General features: G+C 38.0%; 1 protein-coding gene across 3 annotated transcripts in view; it reads right to left on the reverse strand.

Annotated features, from left to right (window-relative positions):
• Window positions 1–5,754: 5,754 nt before the first annotated feature.
• LOC138763672 (cytosolic phospholipase A2-like) overlaps window positions 5,755–16,384 on the reverse strand; it is a 139,958-nt gene continuing 129,328 nt past the window's right edge. For all 3 annotated transcript variants that reach the window (XM_069938214.1, XM_069938213.1, XM_069938212.1), the window contains 3 exons: window positions 12,744–12,939; window positions 9,402–9,559; window positions 5,755–7,880 (listed from right to left, as the gene is read on the reverse strand). In XM_069938214.1, coding sequence (XP_069794315.1) covers window positions 7,740–7,880; window positions 9,402–9,559; window positions 12,744–12,939 — 495 coding nt within the window. In that variant the 3' untranslated portion in view covers window positions 5,755–7,739. The remainder of the gene's footprint in view (window positions 7,881–9,401; window positions 9,560–12,743; window positions 12,940–16,384) is intronic.

Genomic DNA, 16,384 nt, shown 5'->3' on the forward strand with positions numbered 1-16,384 from the left:
CCTCTCAGTCTTTTTAATGATCCTCTGTATTTGCAGCTACCAAATTACACAATGATGCAGACAGACAGGACATTCTCAATTGTGCATCAGTAAAAGGTTGCCAATATGGGGATTAGTAGCCTTGCCCTCCTCAGCCACCTTAGGACAGGTAAGCACCACTGCACCTTCCTGACTCATGAGAAGGTGTTGTACGTCCAGAATAAGTCATTCCTTATATGCACATCAATGAACTTTGTGCTCTCCACTCTCTCTATAATGGAACCATTGATGTGTAGTGAAGAATGATCAACCTTCATCCTCCTGAAAGCCTTCCATTCTTAATGAATTATTTTGATAAATGAGATGTTCTTATTATTGAACCTATTAATCTCTTTATCTGACAAATTTGCAACTGATGCTCTACTCTCTTATTCTCAACCTAATTGAAAATTTCAATGATTTACAGATATGTTTTATTAATTATTTTATTTGTCTTTAAAACTACAATAACTTCAAAAAGAAATTAAAAATTGCTGGTGCTTTTACAGAAATGTCATCATTAAAAACTAAGAGGGAAATTTTTAAGCAAAGTTCAAAGATGCAAGATAATGTTTATACTCGTGTAATCATCAATTTTTTTGGACCATATTTTTTGTAAGTACCTGTATTGTTCAAGGTTTGAGATCTTGGATGGTAAAACTGGGTGTTAAGTCTGTAGTCAGGACGTCAGGATTTCGGAGGAGTGGGCAGTTGGGATGAGGAACCGCGGGTTGGGACCTTGGATGGGTAGGCAGTTGGGGTGTTGTGAGCTTAGATAGGTGGGCAGCTAGGGCATCATGTGTTTGGATGCACGGGTAACCAGGTGGGGACCCATGGTTAGGAACTCGGATGCATGGGCAGTCCGACGAGAACCCATTATGGGAAGTTGGATGCGCAGGTGGTCGGTTTGAGAATCTACAGTCAAAAGCTTAACTGGGTGGATGGACACGGCCAAATAAGGGGGGGTTGACTTTTTCACAGGTCTTACAAAAACACCCAATTTCTGGGCCAAAATAACATGGTATCAACAATTACATGAATATATATGGTAATTTGGCTATCCTAACAGTGGCTCTGAAGCATGAGTGTTAAGGAGGAATGGAAGAAATTAGGAAATATCTACAAGATAAATTTCTTGATGGATATGTTTTCAACCAGTGTGCAAGGATACAGTGGTAGGTTTAGTTACAGAGAATGATATTATAAGAATTCAGAGAAAATTAATTTTCTGCATTCACACTTGGACATCTTCCCTGCTGATCTTGGTGTGGTCACCATGTCTAAATTAATTAAAAATAAAATTAAATCAGGATTTGATGAATTAAACAGCCTCAAATATTCCTAAAATTCTTATGTAGTTAAATAGGTGAGATGGCTTCCTTAGCTCACTTGTAGGAATTTTGAGTTGCTCAGCTAGTGATTTGAACAGGTGGGAGTTTAATGCCTCACAATCATGGGGTATGATTTTTTTTAAGCTTTCAGTGGCACTTCTGGCCTTTACCACAAATATATTTTAAAATGCTAATAAATAACATGTGTTAACATCAACTTCATGAGGTCAAATGCAATATAACTGATTGATTTGAAAGTTCAATTTATTTGTTAGCTAATTTTTAAAAGTATGCATATTGCTTCTTAGAAGACATTTCCTGGGATAGATTTCTTTTACTCTGCAGCTATAGGTTCTGAGGTAGTTGACTCCTCCACGGATAGGAGGGAGGCTTCTAGTCACCAATGTATCAGGTCAAGGTCATTAACAGAAATATCAAATAGATGATAAACGTCTATTAGGATCTGTGAAACCTGGTATATGAGCAATGTTCACTTGGCAAAATATCTTGAACAGCACACACTTCTTACGTTCAAGTACAAGGGTGTGACTTGCATGTAACAGATAATGTTGTGGAAACAGATATTTTATATACCAGCTGGCTAATGTAAAACTCTTAAGAATAGTTATCAGAATGTGTCACAGACACATCTGATTATGCATTACTGTCTGATTTAAAGAGCTTTTTAACAAAGTATGGAGACTACGTTTCATCTGTGATAGTTAACCAGCACCATAAGAGAAATGTAATTATGCATTAGAAATTGCAAAACAGAATTCTATGTTCCTAATTACGTTAATACTGGAAATCCAAGACAAGAAAACAAACCAGAAAACTCATCAGTATTTACAAGAGGCTGGTTAATGATTTTGGTATGGTATAAAAGTACAAATGTTAGCAAATAATGTACCTGAACAAAACTTTGGTTAGAGAACAATTGGATGATTGTGCACAATTTTAATCTCCCCTTTTGACTTTTGAAAGGCTACAGAAGATGCTCACCAGGATGTAACCTGGATTAGAGGTATTAGGTGTAAGGAGAAGCTGGATTAATTTACGTATCTTTATCTGGAGCATCAGAGACCAAGGGGAGATCTGATAGAAGTTTATAAAATTTCCCAGAGTGATACTGTCAAATACTAGAGGGTGGTAAACTTAAACGATATTTTCAAGACATATTTTTCAGGCACAAATTACATTGGACAACTAAAATTTTGCTTCCTGAACACTTTTGGGTGTTGTGACAGAGTATATAGATGTTTTTGGGAGGTAAATTGGGAATAGTTTGTTAGTGTAGGTCACATACAAACACTTTAAAACAGATCTTATTTGAAATACTGGAGCTCTTCTAATGTTAGACATATCAGCCCCACATCCTTTGCAAGAGCTTTGGAGAATACCCAAGACACTTTACTAATGGATTGTTGTTTACAAAAAGGCAACAGTTGAAAGAGCTTGTCAGAGCTCATATTGACTGAAAGGGAACTTGTTCTAAGAGGGTCATGTGGTTTTGCAAACAGAGGGAGTCAAACAGGCTTTTTCTCTCAGAGAGAGAGAGAGAGAGAGAGAGAGAGAGATATCACTTCTACAGTGTTACAGTCAGCAACAGCAGCTGGGACTGGAACAGGACAAGCTAGCAAGCTTCTGGAAAACCCCATTTGTAAGACAGCTTGTGAGGGCTTAGTTCAGCCTGGTCAAAGCCCTTGTGGTTCATGCAAGAGGAGAGAACTAGCTACATAATGTTTCACTTAAAATAAGGGAAACAAGAAGGAACTCTGTGTTGACCTATAAGAAAGAGGTTATCATCTGGAGAACCCTGAGGGGACAAGTTTCTTCAGCAAGACACTGAAGTGGCTGGGTGTCCAGCGCACAACAAATCTCACTCTGAAAACTGACAAGAACCTTCCTGAGTGGTAACCATTTACCTTTCAAGCACCAAAGCATGGTGAACTTTATAAATGTTAAATTCTGTGAACATTTTAAGAATTGCCTGCAACCTGTGAACTTGGAGGAATGAAAAGTGAGATTGGACTGTGAATCAAAGAACTTCTCTGAACTTACACACAAGTTACATACACGTGCGCTTAGAATTAGAAGGGGGTTAAGTTAGGTCAATAGTGATACATTAAAGTTTAATTCTATTTTCATGTATAAAGATAATTAAAAGCAACTTGTTTAAGTAACCATTTGTCTTGGTAAATATCTATTGCTGCTGGGTTTTGGGGTCCTCTGGGCTCGTAACAGTGTATTTTTTTGAGTGTACTTTATGGATTTTGGGCTGCTGATCATGAAAATCACCTTAAAATTTTCTATCATGTACCACTTTAGATATAACCTATTTTTATGATTTCCGGTCATACCAAACCATGAAATGCAACGTGTCATTGAAAATTCATTTTCTGCATTCACACTTGGACGTCTTCCCTGCTGATCTCGGTGCGGTTATTCATGTGCATGGTGAAACCTTTCACCAGGACATTGTGACCAAGGAAAAGGATATCAGGGCAACTGGAATCTGGCCGACTATTGTAGGACATTGACACGAGAGGCATCAGTTGCTGAGTACAAACGAAATCAGCGGCAAAACATTTTAGGTCAGTTCAACTAACGCAATATGTCAGCATCATTATGCTGTTCAATAAAGGTTTATTTAATGCTTCTCCAACTTTTTATGTGATACAGCACATCTGAAATTATCTTTGGGTCAGCTTGAAGTTGTCTCTCATAATCTCCAATTTTGATTCAAGAAGCAAACCCTATGAAAGAAAATGTTGTCTAGTGTTATCAAGTGCCTGGAACATGCTGTCAGATGAAGAGGTACAGCAACTTTTAAGAGGCATTTAGTCAAGCATCTGTGCAGGCTGGGAAAAGAGGGATACAGACCATGCAGGCAGGTGGGAGTAGTTTGCATTGGCATCATAGCCAGCATGAAAATTGTGGCCCAAAAGGCCTGTTCCTGTGCTGTACGGTTCTTGTTCTATGCTTGAACCTCTGCAAAATATAGGGAAATATTTCAAACAGGCACAGGAGCAGCCATTTGGATATTTGAGCTCCTCCATCGTGGCTAATTTTATATCTCAAACCACCTTTTCCACCAGATCCCCATCCCATGATTCTTTTGATATCCAGAAATTTATCAATTTCTGTTTTGAATGCAATGATTGAACCTCCACAATCATCTCGGGAGGAAAATTCCAAAAAAAAAAATCACCCTCTGAAAAAAAACTCCCTTTTCCTCATTAAATCAAATTGAAGATACCCCTAAGTGAATGCCAAATCTAATGATAATGAGCATCAGCACTTTCTGGCCAAGGAGGCTTGTGAAATAACCCAAAGATGGCAAGATGCGAAATCTGAAACCTGAATCCAGTTGCCTCATCAAAATTTTGGTGTGCATTATTTTGATCACTATTTCATATCCATCAACTGGCTGGAAGGTTTTATTTATTTTAAACAACCAGATTTAATTATAGCTGTGCATCTCAGAATTAACATACACCCTGTTAAAATTGCATCACTTTGGCTAAACTAGGCATGGACATGCTGCTCCACCAACGATCCTCTAGGTCACATAGAATGAGCTGCAAAAGTAGTGGATTCAGATGTACCAGCTTACTTTAAAAATTCTTGGTTGTACATGAATGGAGGGGATTAGAATGGTACGGGCTTAATCTGGGTGAGTGGGAGGGCAGCAGGAGGGCACATTGTTTGAGATGGACAAGGTGGGCCTGGTTCCCAGCTACAGGACCATAAGTCTATGACACTCGGGTCCTTTTGAACATCAGCTTTTTCAAAATTCTTATAATTTAAAAAAAATCTGTTCTTTGTCCTTCCAAAATGTATATTCTAATTTTTTTTTTCCATCACCATCACCATGTTGCCCACCTTCCTAGCTTGTATCCACTCAAATTTCCACTCAGTTTTGAAAGATCAAGAAACTTGGAATTTTTAACATTTGTCTTCCCTTAGACAGATTAGTTGAAGAAGATACAAAAATCCTTACCAAGATCCCAGTAATTTCTTCCCGAACGTTCCACAAAGTCATGTGATTCATTTGGTCAGGCTTGGGATTTATTCATTTCCATTCAGGACGACCAACCCCTCCTCTTTTGTATTATGAATATATGTCTGAACATCACTATATTCCTGCTTCCATATCTTCTTGATGGTAGATACAGATGAGAAATCATATTGGTCATATGGGTGGCGCGGGCTTGTGGGCTGGGAGAGCCTATTACCATGCTGTATCTCTGAGTTAAATTGAAAACAATAAAGTATCATATTACATTCTATAACATTTTTGTGAAAGGGTTTTTAATTTTCTGGTCAAAAGAGAATTAACATATATTAAAGTGGTGTCAATTCAAATAATAGAAGAGGACATTCATTCAAAAAAGAAGCATAATTTAGTGACAAACCACCTATGATCAATTTTTATTGATACAAGTTGTACATTATCACATAATTTTGTTGAAATGTTTTCTGTTAATCTGAATGGAACACTATTTGTCCAACTAGAAAAATTGCCTTAAACACCTTCAGCAATACACAATAAGCAATCAGGATGTCTATTAATGTATTGTACAGTATATATGTCGCCAATATTAGTGAACGGATCGACTCTTCTGTACTGCATACAATTGTATTCTGGAATAGTTCTTCCTTCCTTCAACTTCAAGGTGGACAATATGAAGGAATGGATTGATAAGAATACCCATAGGTTGAAAATAGACTTTTATGACTTTCATATGTGTGCAGACTGCAGGAGGAGAGAAAGGCTGAATGATGAATAAAGTTTGAGTCCAGAAAGGGGAGATGAGAGAGGATGTGATGGAGATGAAAGAGATAAATGATTACATATGCAGAATTTAGGAGAGGAAAACTCAGATAAAGAATTACAATTAGGAAAAAAAATTAGAACTATACTTTTTAGTAGAGGAAGAGTAAATGGAAACAAGGGTAGAGATAGAACCAACAATTATAGTGTTTCAATAAACTGCAACATGCAAACTATATTATACAATTACTTAAAACTACCAGAGAATACTTTTCAAAGTAGAAATTAAAATGAGCACATGGCATGAATCATTTAATTAAGTATCTGTGAAGGAATTTAAAAAAAAATGTTAAATATAAAGAATTTCCATAATAACATAATTTATAATAAGTACAAGCAAGAAACGATGACATGACTTTTGCATTTATGTATCAGCCTCTTGTTAAAACCTGTGTTTGGAACACTCAAATATCTTAGAATCTATTTATAGTTACTAATTAAATAGGTTCAGCAATACATTTCTTAGCAATTTCTCCATCTCACTATTTCCTTTGAGATGTTGATTGATGTTGCACTAAGCAATAATGATGAGGGTTATCTGCCAAAATACTGCCTTTTGGACCCCAGTTCTTCATCATTAGTGAATTATGGCATACTGTTTTAACTCAACAAGGTACAAAAATAACAATTACATTTTAATGCATTCTCCAAAATATTTGTAGTTAATATACAAGGTTAGGAAATCCAGCTAACAGGGAAACAATCGACTCTGATAATTAGGTCAAGTATTATGCCTGAGGATATGCAACTCTGTGACAGAATATGGGACAGCCTCTAATGCTTCTGCAGTTTGGGTTATTAGCTATTCCACACACAAATATCTGGCATTGCTTTACTGTACAGTGTGCAGGGTGCCAACCTCTAAATAAGCATGTCTGTATTCCTCATGACTGGTAGTTTGTTTAGGCTGGTGGTGAGATTGAAAATCTCCATTAAGATTAAGTAAACATTTCTCTTCCATCAATAATCCAAACTAAATCAGCAATTAGAATTATTATTGGAATAGGAATCCCATTTGGAAGTTAATCTTTAAATCCAATTGCTGCATACCACAGTGTATGGGGCAGGAATTAACCAACAAGTTTTAACTTTTTTGAACCCTGTTCTCAAATATGTTATCGTTGGATGCTATTAAGTAGGTCAGGAAAAGGGCAAAATGAGAAAGCAGTCAACAATTTGTTGCATTCCTTACACTTTCTTCTTTGATCAATTCAGATAAGTGTTGGTGGAGAGACTGGAATTCAAATAGATGAAAAGGAGAAATTTTTAAATATTACAGTAGGAATCTTCAGTCTTTGACATGGCCTCTCTTCCAGTGGCCTAAACATCAATGACATCACATTTTTAACAAAAAAAAATGCCTTTGCCTTTTTGTTTTGTTTTATTTTGCTTTGTGAGATGTAGCCTGAGGATTACAGAAAGTCCCAGGTGTAGTTCAATCCACAAAATGGTCAGGGTCCAGAGGATAAGATTTGACAGCAGGTGTCTGTCCTCTCCTGCCTTTATGCTGTAGATAATCATCACTCCTACTTCTGTTGTTCCTCTGCGACGTGTCACTTCCGCCTGGACTGGAGCCCATCAAAACTAAGTGACTTTTTCAGTCTTCTGTACTCCACATCGCTGAGGGACACAGAGCAGCGGGATGGGTTCTGTTGCCTGTACTTGATACTCTCAATGATGGCATCTTTAATTAGCTGTTTAGAGAAAAGGAAAAGGAGTCCATCTGTTAATATCTGACAGAAAGGGCAAGACTGATTGGCCATGGAACTTCAACAGATCCAATCAAGTAAGCAAAGCCAAAAATCCAGTTATTTGTTCCAATATATAAAGGGTACAGGCGAATATTATTTTACAACAGAATATTCAAGAATTCAATCTTTGTGTAAGAAGAACAGATAACATTTAATTAGGAACTAAGAATAGAAAAGTGTTCTAAAGTTCTTCACAAAGAACATGAACACTAACCATGTTGCAGAACTTTAGGATGAATTAATTTGAATTTAAATTTAGACATACAGTATGGTAACATGCCCTTTCGGCCCATGAGTCTGTGTCACCCAATTACACCAAAATGACCTACAAGTCCCATTATATGTTTTGAATGGTGAGAGGAAACCTGAGGCCCGGGGAAAACCCACACAGTCATGGGGAGAATGTACAAACTCCTTACAGACATCATGGATTCGAACTCTGGTCCCAATTGCTGGTGCTGTAAGAGCGTTGCGCTAACCGTACCACCCTAAGAAGAATATGCATACGATTTTGAAATTAAGGCATAATGATTAATGCTAAGAGGTTTTAGCAGAAAATTTCAAGGAATTGACCAGTTTCTGTGGAGCCCACACAAAGATAGCATCAAAGCAAAGGCAGCATTTAAATTTAAGGAGAAAGATTCTGGTTTATGCATTGGTTAGTGAGAGATAAAGGAAGTACAGAGGCAATGAAACAATGCAAGAATCTAGATAATTTAACATAGGTTTAAACAGACAAGAACACAAGGAGTTGCAACATGTCAACTACTGAAACCAAGTATAACAATCAGAAATGCATTTGAAAGCTAAGCGTTGAACTACTGCACCTCAACCAAGAATCTAAGCAAGTGGTGGGCACTGCTAAAGAGTTGAAAAGGTTGGATTTTTGTGGCAAAATAAATGTGAAAAAGACTTAGATTGTCCAGGACAGGATTTAAGGTGAAGTGGCATTCAGGGAAATTAGTAGAGCCTAGGAGATCAGCAAAGGGATCTCTGAAATCTATGGAGGACAGCTATGGGCTGTTATGTGCAGGTGTCTACAAGTTGGGCATTCAATATCCAAGGAGGATCTCCTCTTTGATTTTAAATCTAATTATCTTGTGTATCCACTTGAAAATTCACTGACAAATTCAATGTATATTTTGCTGAATTATTTTCAGCTAACGGAGATTCCAGTTTTGGACAAACATGAACAATTGTAGATTCGTACCCTTTAAAAGATAATAATTTTAATTATAAATGATAATGAGAAGAACAAATTAATTGAGATTTATAAAATTTTCTCAGAAAAATTAAGTATCATTTATTACTGGTTATAATAGGTGTCATAAAATATTAGGGATAAATGATGCTTTGGAATTTCAAATGACAGAGACCAGTCATCTTTACTGCCAAGCAACTGAGTAAAACCTTACAATGCTTCAAATATTAACAATTTATCCCAATGTATACTTTCAAACCTACCTCAATATTGTTGAGTGTGTTGAATTCCATTAAGTCATGAAGCTGCGTAAACGCCTTATTGGAATATTGGAAGTTGAAAGTAGAATATGGCGTGTCAGCATCATCAAAGATGTCAAAGTCGACATTCTCCATTTCCTTCTCACTCTCTCGTTTGACACCTTCATGAAGGACATTTGTTTGAGTACAGCGCAGTATTGGCACTTCCCACCACCTACTTCATCCATCCTAACACACCCTGCTCTCTCAAACACACAAACAACCTGGTGGGTGGACAATGGCGCAATACTCAACTCTGTTTCTCTCTCCATGGTAATAACTGGCCCTTTGAGTAAGAAAAAAATCTGCTTTTATTTCAGACATCCTTTAAATAATGGATGCCATTCACTGCCCAGACTCAAGAGCCTATCACAGCCAAATTTAACCCTCTAATTACTGGAAATCCACACAAATGCAATTTGCAGCAGATTACTGGTCCTTGACAAGTAGATAAAACCTCAGAAGTTTGTTTTGTTAGTTCTTGAGTGCAATGGCCTGTGACAGCACTCTTTTCATTTGTTGCCATCCTAGCTGAGATCTGATGTCTCAGCATGGAAAGGTCATTGAACTAGGATTTCTCCTGGACTCAGCATCTCAACGACTGATCATTCTTTCAATTCCTTTGGCTCTCATGTGCTTATAATAGCATTCAAAATTCATGGGCTTACAAATAAGACAGATCACAGCTCAGTATCTTTAAGTGGCTTGGAACTCTGGAGAAGAGGAACCATTCTCCATTTTTCAGACATTACAAAAATATAAGACCATAAGAGACAAAGAAATAGGAGCAGAAATTGACCATCCGGCCCATTGAGCATGCAACACCTTTCAATGAGATCATGGCTGATATGATAATAGGTTATTGCCACCTATATCCCTTAATTCCTTTAATATGTAAAAATCTATCCAACCTTTTCTTAAATATATTTACTGAGGTTGTCTCCACTGCTTCAATGTGCAGAAAATTCCATAGATTTACCACCCTCTGGGAAAAAAATAATTCCTCCTCATCTCCATCCTAAATCTACTACCCTGAATCTTGAGGCTATGTCCCCTAGTTCTGGTCTCCCCTACCAAAGGAAACAATCTTATCTATATTTTTTTCAGAATTTTATATGTTTCTATAAGATCCCCTCTCACTCTTCTAAATTCCTGAGAGTACAGTCACAGAAGACTCAATCTCTCCTCATTAGCTAACCACCCCGCACCCCCCCCCCCCATATCTCTAGAATCAAACGAGTGAACCTCCTCTGCATCGCCTCCAAAGCCAGAATATCCTTCTTCATGTAAGGAGACCAGAACTGTATGGAGGACTCCAGATAAGGCCTCACCAGTACCCTGTACTGGTGCAGCATTATCTCCCTGCTCCTATATTCGACCCCTTTAGCAATGAAGGCCATCATTTCAGTTGACTTCTTTTTAGCCTGCTGTACCTGCAAACCAACCTTTAATGAATCATGCACAAGCACTTCCAAGTCCTTCTGCATGGCAGCAGGATGCAATTACTTGCCATTTAAATAATAACCTGATCTTCCATTTTTCCTCTCAAAGTGGATAACCTCACATGTACCCATGTTTTACTCCACCTGCCAGATCCTTTCCCACTCATTTAACTTATTTATATATCTCTGCAGATTTTCTGTATCCTCTGCATAATTTGATTTTCCACTCAATTTAGTGTCATCAGCATACTTAGATACACTACATGTTGTCCCTTCTTCCAGATTGAACATCTTGAACAGTTACAGGCCCAGCACTGACCTGTGCAGAACCTCACTCACCACTCATTGCTAACCAGCAAAACACCCTTGTATCCCAACTCTCTGCTTTTTATTAGTTAACCTATGCTGATACATCATCTCTAACTCTACGCTTCCTTACCTTATCTATGTATTTTCTTTCTTTTTCAATCTTTTTATTAATATACACAGTATAATAGAAATAACACAATTAAAACGGTATGTCCAAGTCTACTTAGTATAAGTTATCACATATAAATTCCAAAGAGTGAAAACGTGACATATTAGAAATAATTCTCCTAACGAATAAAACAGAGATAAAAAAATAATTATATTATAAAATTCCAATGAATATACTGGAACCTGCCTAGAGTCCAGAGAAAATTTTGGTAAAATTATCACTAAAGCCTCTACTAATAGAATGCCTTGTCAGGGATGGTGGTAGAGGCTAAAACAATGTTCATCTCCCACATCTTACTGGTGTTGAGAGAGAAAGAGATTGTTAATTTGGCACAAAGGAATGAGATTTTCAATTTTGTTCCTGTATTCTGTCTCATCGTTATTTGATACCCGGTCCACTCCTGTGGTGTCATTGACATACTTGAATATGGAGCTGGAAGTGTATTTAGCTGTATAGTCTTGAGTATAGAGGAAGTATAGTAAGGAACTGAGTACACATCCTTGAAGAGTGGAAGTGATGAATGCGGTTATGGAGTTGATTTTAATATCCACCTTCACTGATTGGGAATGAGTTTGCTAGGGACTATGGTATTAACGGCAGATAAGAGTTTAAGATCAGTAGACTAACATGTGTGTACTTGGCATCCAGGATTCTAGGGCCGAGTATTGGGAAATGGTATCTGCCGTTAACCTGCTTAGCCATTAGGCAAATTGAAGTTGGTCCAGGCTGGCTGGAGGGCTGGAGTTGTTGTGAACCGTGATTAACCTCTCAAAGCATGATATGACGGGAAGTCAACAATAGATATTGGTAATGAACAGCAGCAGCAATAGCACCCCTGTATGTTGTAACTTGTTGATTCTGGTGATGTTTACGGATACATCATATTTGTCTACAATGCATTTGGTTCTTGGAAATAAAGTTACATTACAAACATGAAACATACATGCCTCACACACATACCATTTTAAGCAATGGTCTTTGACTGGAATATTAGCTGGAAGCAAAAACAAATGGCAAGGGGGTTGGACCCCTGAGGAAAAATCTTGAGAACAATCAAAGAGAGCTTCAAACACTCTCCAACACACATCATTAAAAATTTTGACACAAGTTTCTCTCATGATTTCACTTGCAAGTGTTCTGCCTAAATAGAGTCAGTCCTTAGTTCAGACACAGAGTGGATTTAGGCTAGCTATAAATTACTTCACTAATCTTGCACGTGGATTGATTAACTGTTCAGTGGCTCTTCATAAAATGTATCCATATGGTTGAACCAGGGTGTTTGTACTTGAAAATGGAGGTCTGCCACTTGGATAGGTTAGACAAGAGAAAGAATTGTACTAGTCAGTTAAATAATTACCAAGTCAATGATTAATGAAGCACTCTTACCTGGAGCTTTATAATGTCTAAAATTTATGTTTGCTAGAACAAAATGTATGATGGTTGGACAGTCTCTCTCTGTCATTGGATTTTTGGGCTTGAAAACGTAGCATTCTTTCAAACCTTCTCGATCAAACACTTTGGTGTCAATCTTTGGAAAAGGCAACTTGTTCATTCTTGCCCATTTCTCTGCAAGCAGTAGCTCCTGTCAAATTAAACAAAACAACATTAAGGTTTCTCATTACACAAATTTTCAGAGGAAATTCAACAATAAAACATTAAAAAATTGTGATTTCATTTGACAACACCAAGAAAAGACTTCATGGACCCCAGATTAATATTTATTGTTTATTGTCATGTGTACGATGAAAATTTGTGCTATCCAGACATCGAAGAAGTCGCTCTGCTCTGAAGCCGCTGTATTTAAAATTTCACTGAAAAACACGCAATAACTTCAAAGTTTAATCACAACAATGGCCAAACTTGTCTTTTAGCATTTTTGACAGACCCTGCAGATTTCAGAATTTTCTAAAAATTCTTTTTTAGGATCTGGGCCACCATTCATTGACTAACCCCCAATTGCTTTAGAGAAGATGTTGACGAGGCATCTTTGTGAATTGCTGCAGTCCTTCTATTAAACTACTTTCACAGTGCTGTTGGCTAGGGAGTTTCAAGATTTGGATTCAATGACAATGGAAAAACCTCGCTAAGCAATGTATTGCTAAGCAATTAGTGCAACACGAGATAACCTGCTGGAGGTGGTGTTCCCTTGCAGATTTAGGAGTGCTATAAGATTAGCATGGGTATCTGCAGTACATTTCACAGATGGTAACCACCATGTGCCATGGAGTAGAGAATGAATGATTGGGATAGTGGATGGGGAGCCAATCAAGCAGATGGCTTTGCAATGGGAAGTGTCAAACTCATTGGTACTGCACTCATCCATGTAAGTGATATTCATCCAGAAGTCATACTCCTGATGTATCTTCCAGATTTTGGAAAGACTGGGTTGTCAGGAGGTGATGCACATGCTGCAGGATACCCGCCTTTGACCTGCTCCTGTATCCACTGCATTTATGGTATTGGTACAGTTGGGTTACTCATTATTGGTGAACAATCAAATGTGTTTGAAGAATTGTTTCTATTGATGGTGTTGAACATGGCGAGGTTAGTGCCATTGAATATCAAGGATAGTTTGAGTATCTCCTGTTGGAGATTACTTTTTGCTGGTGCCTTTGTGATACATGTGTTACTGGCCATTTATTAGTTAGGCATGAATGTTGCTTATGTTTTGCTGTATGAGGCATAGACTGTTTCATTTGTCGGGAAGCTGTGAATGGAACTGAACATTGTGCAATCAGCAGCAAATATCCCAATTATGATATTTTGATGAAAATAAAAATTATCAGTGAAACAGCAGAGGATGCTTGGATTTCGGACACTGCCCTGAGAAATTTCCTGTAGTGGGGTTGGATGGTAGATCTCCAACAACCACACCATCTTTGTGTGAGGTATGACTTCAGTGAAGTATTTTTTTCTTTTGATGACTTTTGACTTCAATTTCACCAGGCAGTTTGATGCCACACTCAGTTAAAAGCTGCTTGATGTCAAAGAAGTCATTCTCACATCACCGTTGGAATTCAGCACTTTGTTATATTGACTCTTTATCTTAACCATGCTTCTCATGATTTTATAAACTCTACAAGTTCCCCCTTCCCTCCACCCCTTACCCCAATATCCACCTCTTGGTGGGGGGGGGGGGGGGCAGAGTCAGAGTTTATCCAGTCTCTCATCTCTCAAGCCTGCTAGTCTCGGCACTATTCTCATTACTCTATTTATCCCTTTCTGGCTTAAGTATGTTTTTCCAATAAACTGTGTGATGTAAATGAGCCCAAAATCCAAGTCTCACCAATGTCTTGAAATACAGTTGTAATATGACATCTAAAACTCCTTTATTCAATGTCTTGACTGATGAAGGCAGGCATGTCAAATGAATGAATGGAAGTGGATGGTTGCTTTTCAAATTGGAGGCCTGTAACCAGTGGTGTGTCAACACCAGCCTAACCTTTGATGCTTGTTTTTAACCTGAACTCCAGCTTTATGAACACTCATCCATTCCCATCAAGTTTCAGTATGACCCTCGCATACCAATCCCAACCACAAAGCTGGCACTTACCACTGTTACATCGCAAACCAGCAACAACAGAAGATGCAATTCAAAAGGGTTAATTTTAACTTTATTTATTAATGACTATTAACAATATAATGTTTTAACACAATTAACCCCACTATAAGCATCTCTAGCAAATATACAAATATCATATTTATAAATAGTGTATTTATGAAAACCCAGACTATTACAGTCTGTCTCCAATATTCAAAAAGGAAAAATCCCCCAAAACACCACGTTAGTCAGTCAAGTAATCTGTCCAAAAAACACAGTCCACAGAATTCAATCTCAAAGTTCAGTTCTTTAACTGATAACAAAGGTCATTGAATTGAACATTGGAGAGAGAGAGAAATGACTGATGTTGCGTTGCAGCAAACTTATGAATCCTCACTTAGGAGGCATGTGCATTTCACACAGCTCTGCAGCTCCCCTCTACTGCTCCAACGGCCACTCTCTGCTTCACAGCTGATTCTCCCCTTGTTCTCGAAAGTTCCAAGCAATTGGGGAGACAGCACTCAGCTGTACCATAAGTTGCATAGTCCTTAGCAGAAATCCATCCTTTATAATGACAGTCCAAAAGGTCAGTCCACGGCCTATAACACTACCATTCCTGTAACTCAACCAAACCCTCAAAAATCTGATCCTAATGCTCCCCTACTAAACACAGTCATCCCATGAACACTTCCTTCTCTTCACTCTATTCCATTACACATCCACAAGATATATATGTTTCACACTTCTTAAAGATGCCTGTGTTCCAGAATGGGTAATTTGCATCTGTGCTTTGAATCATGGAAGTTGATAACATCATCAGAAATCAACTCTGCAAAGCTTAATTAATTTGTGATATTTTCTATACAACATTCCTAATATTTCAAAAATGACACAATAACATTTAGACCATAATTGAATAAATAAATACATGAATAAATAAAAACTGAACAATAAATAAATAAATACAATAAATAAATAAAAACTGAACAAACAAATTATAATTTAAAAAAAAACACAAATGCTGGAGAAACTCAGCAGGTCAAACAGTGCCTTTATGTAGCAAAGGTAAAGATACATCATCAACTTTTTGGGCTTGAGCCCTTCATCAAGGTGTGGGGGAACATAAGCGATGTCTGAACAAAAGGGGGTAGAGGGGTGGTGAGGGTGGGAGATGATAGGTGGGGGAGGGGAACACCGCGGGGGGGGAGGTGTGGGTGCAGGTATTACACCTCCTATGACCATAGTGGAAGGTGCCAGGGGGCGATGGTTGGGGAGGGAAGTGTGCACAAGTGAGTCTGGAGGGAGCGGTTCCTACGGAAGGCAAGGAGGGGAGGAGAAGGAAAAATGTATCTGGTTTTGGGGTCCTATAGTAAGTGCCAGAAATTCTGGTGGATAATGTGTTGGATGCGGAAGCTGGTGGGGTGGTAGGTGAGGATGAGGGAGATTCTGAGTTCATTGTTTCTGGGGGCTGGGGGGGGGGGGGTGG

Source organism: Narcine bancroftii, chromosome 5 (assembly GCF_036971445.1).
Source record: "Narcine bancroftii isolate sNarBan1 chromosome 5, sNarBan1.hap1, whole genome shotgun sequence".
NCBI lineage: Eukaryota > Metazoa > Chordata > Chondrichthyes > Torpediniformes > Narcinidae > Narcine > Narcine bancroftii.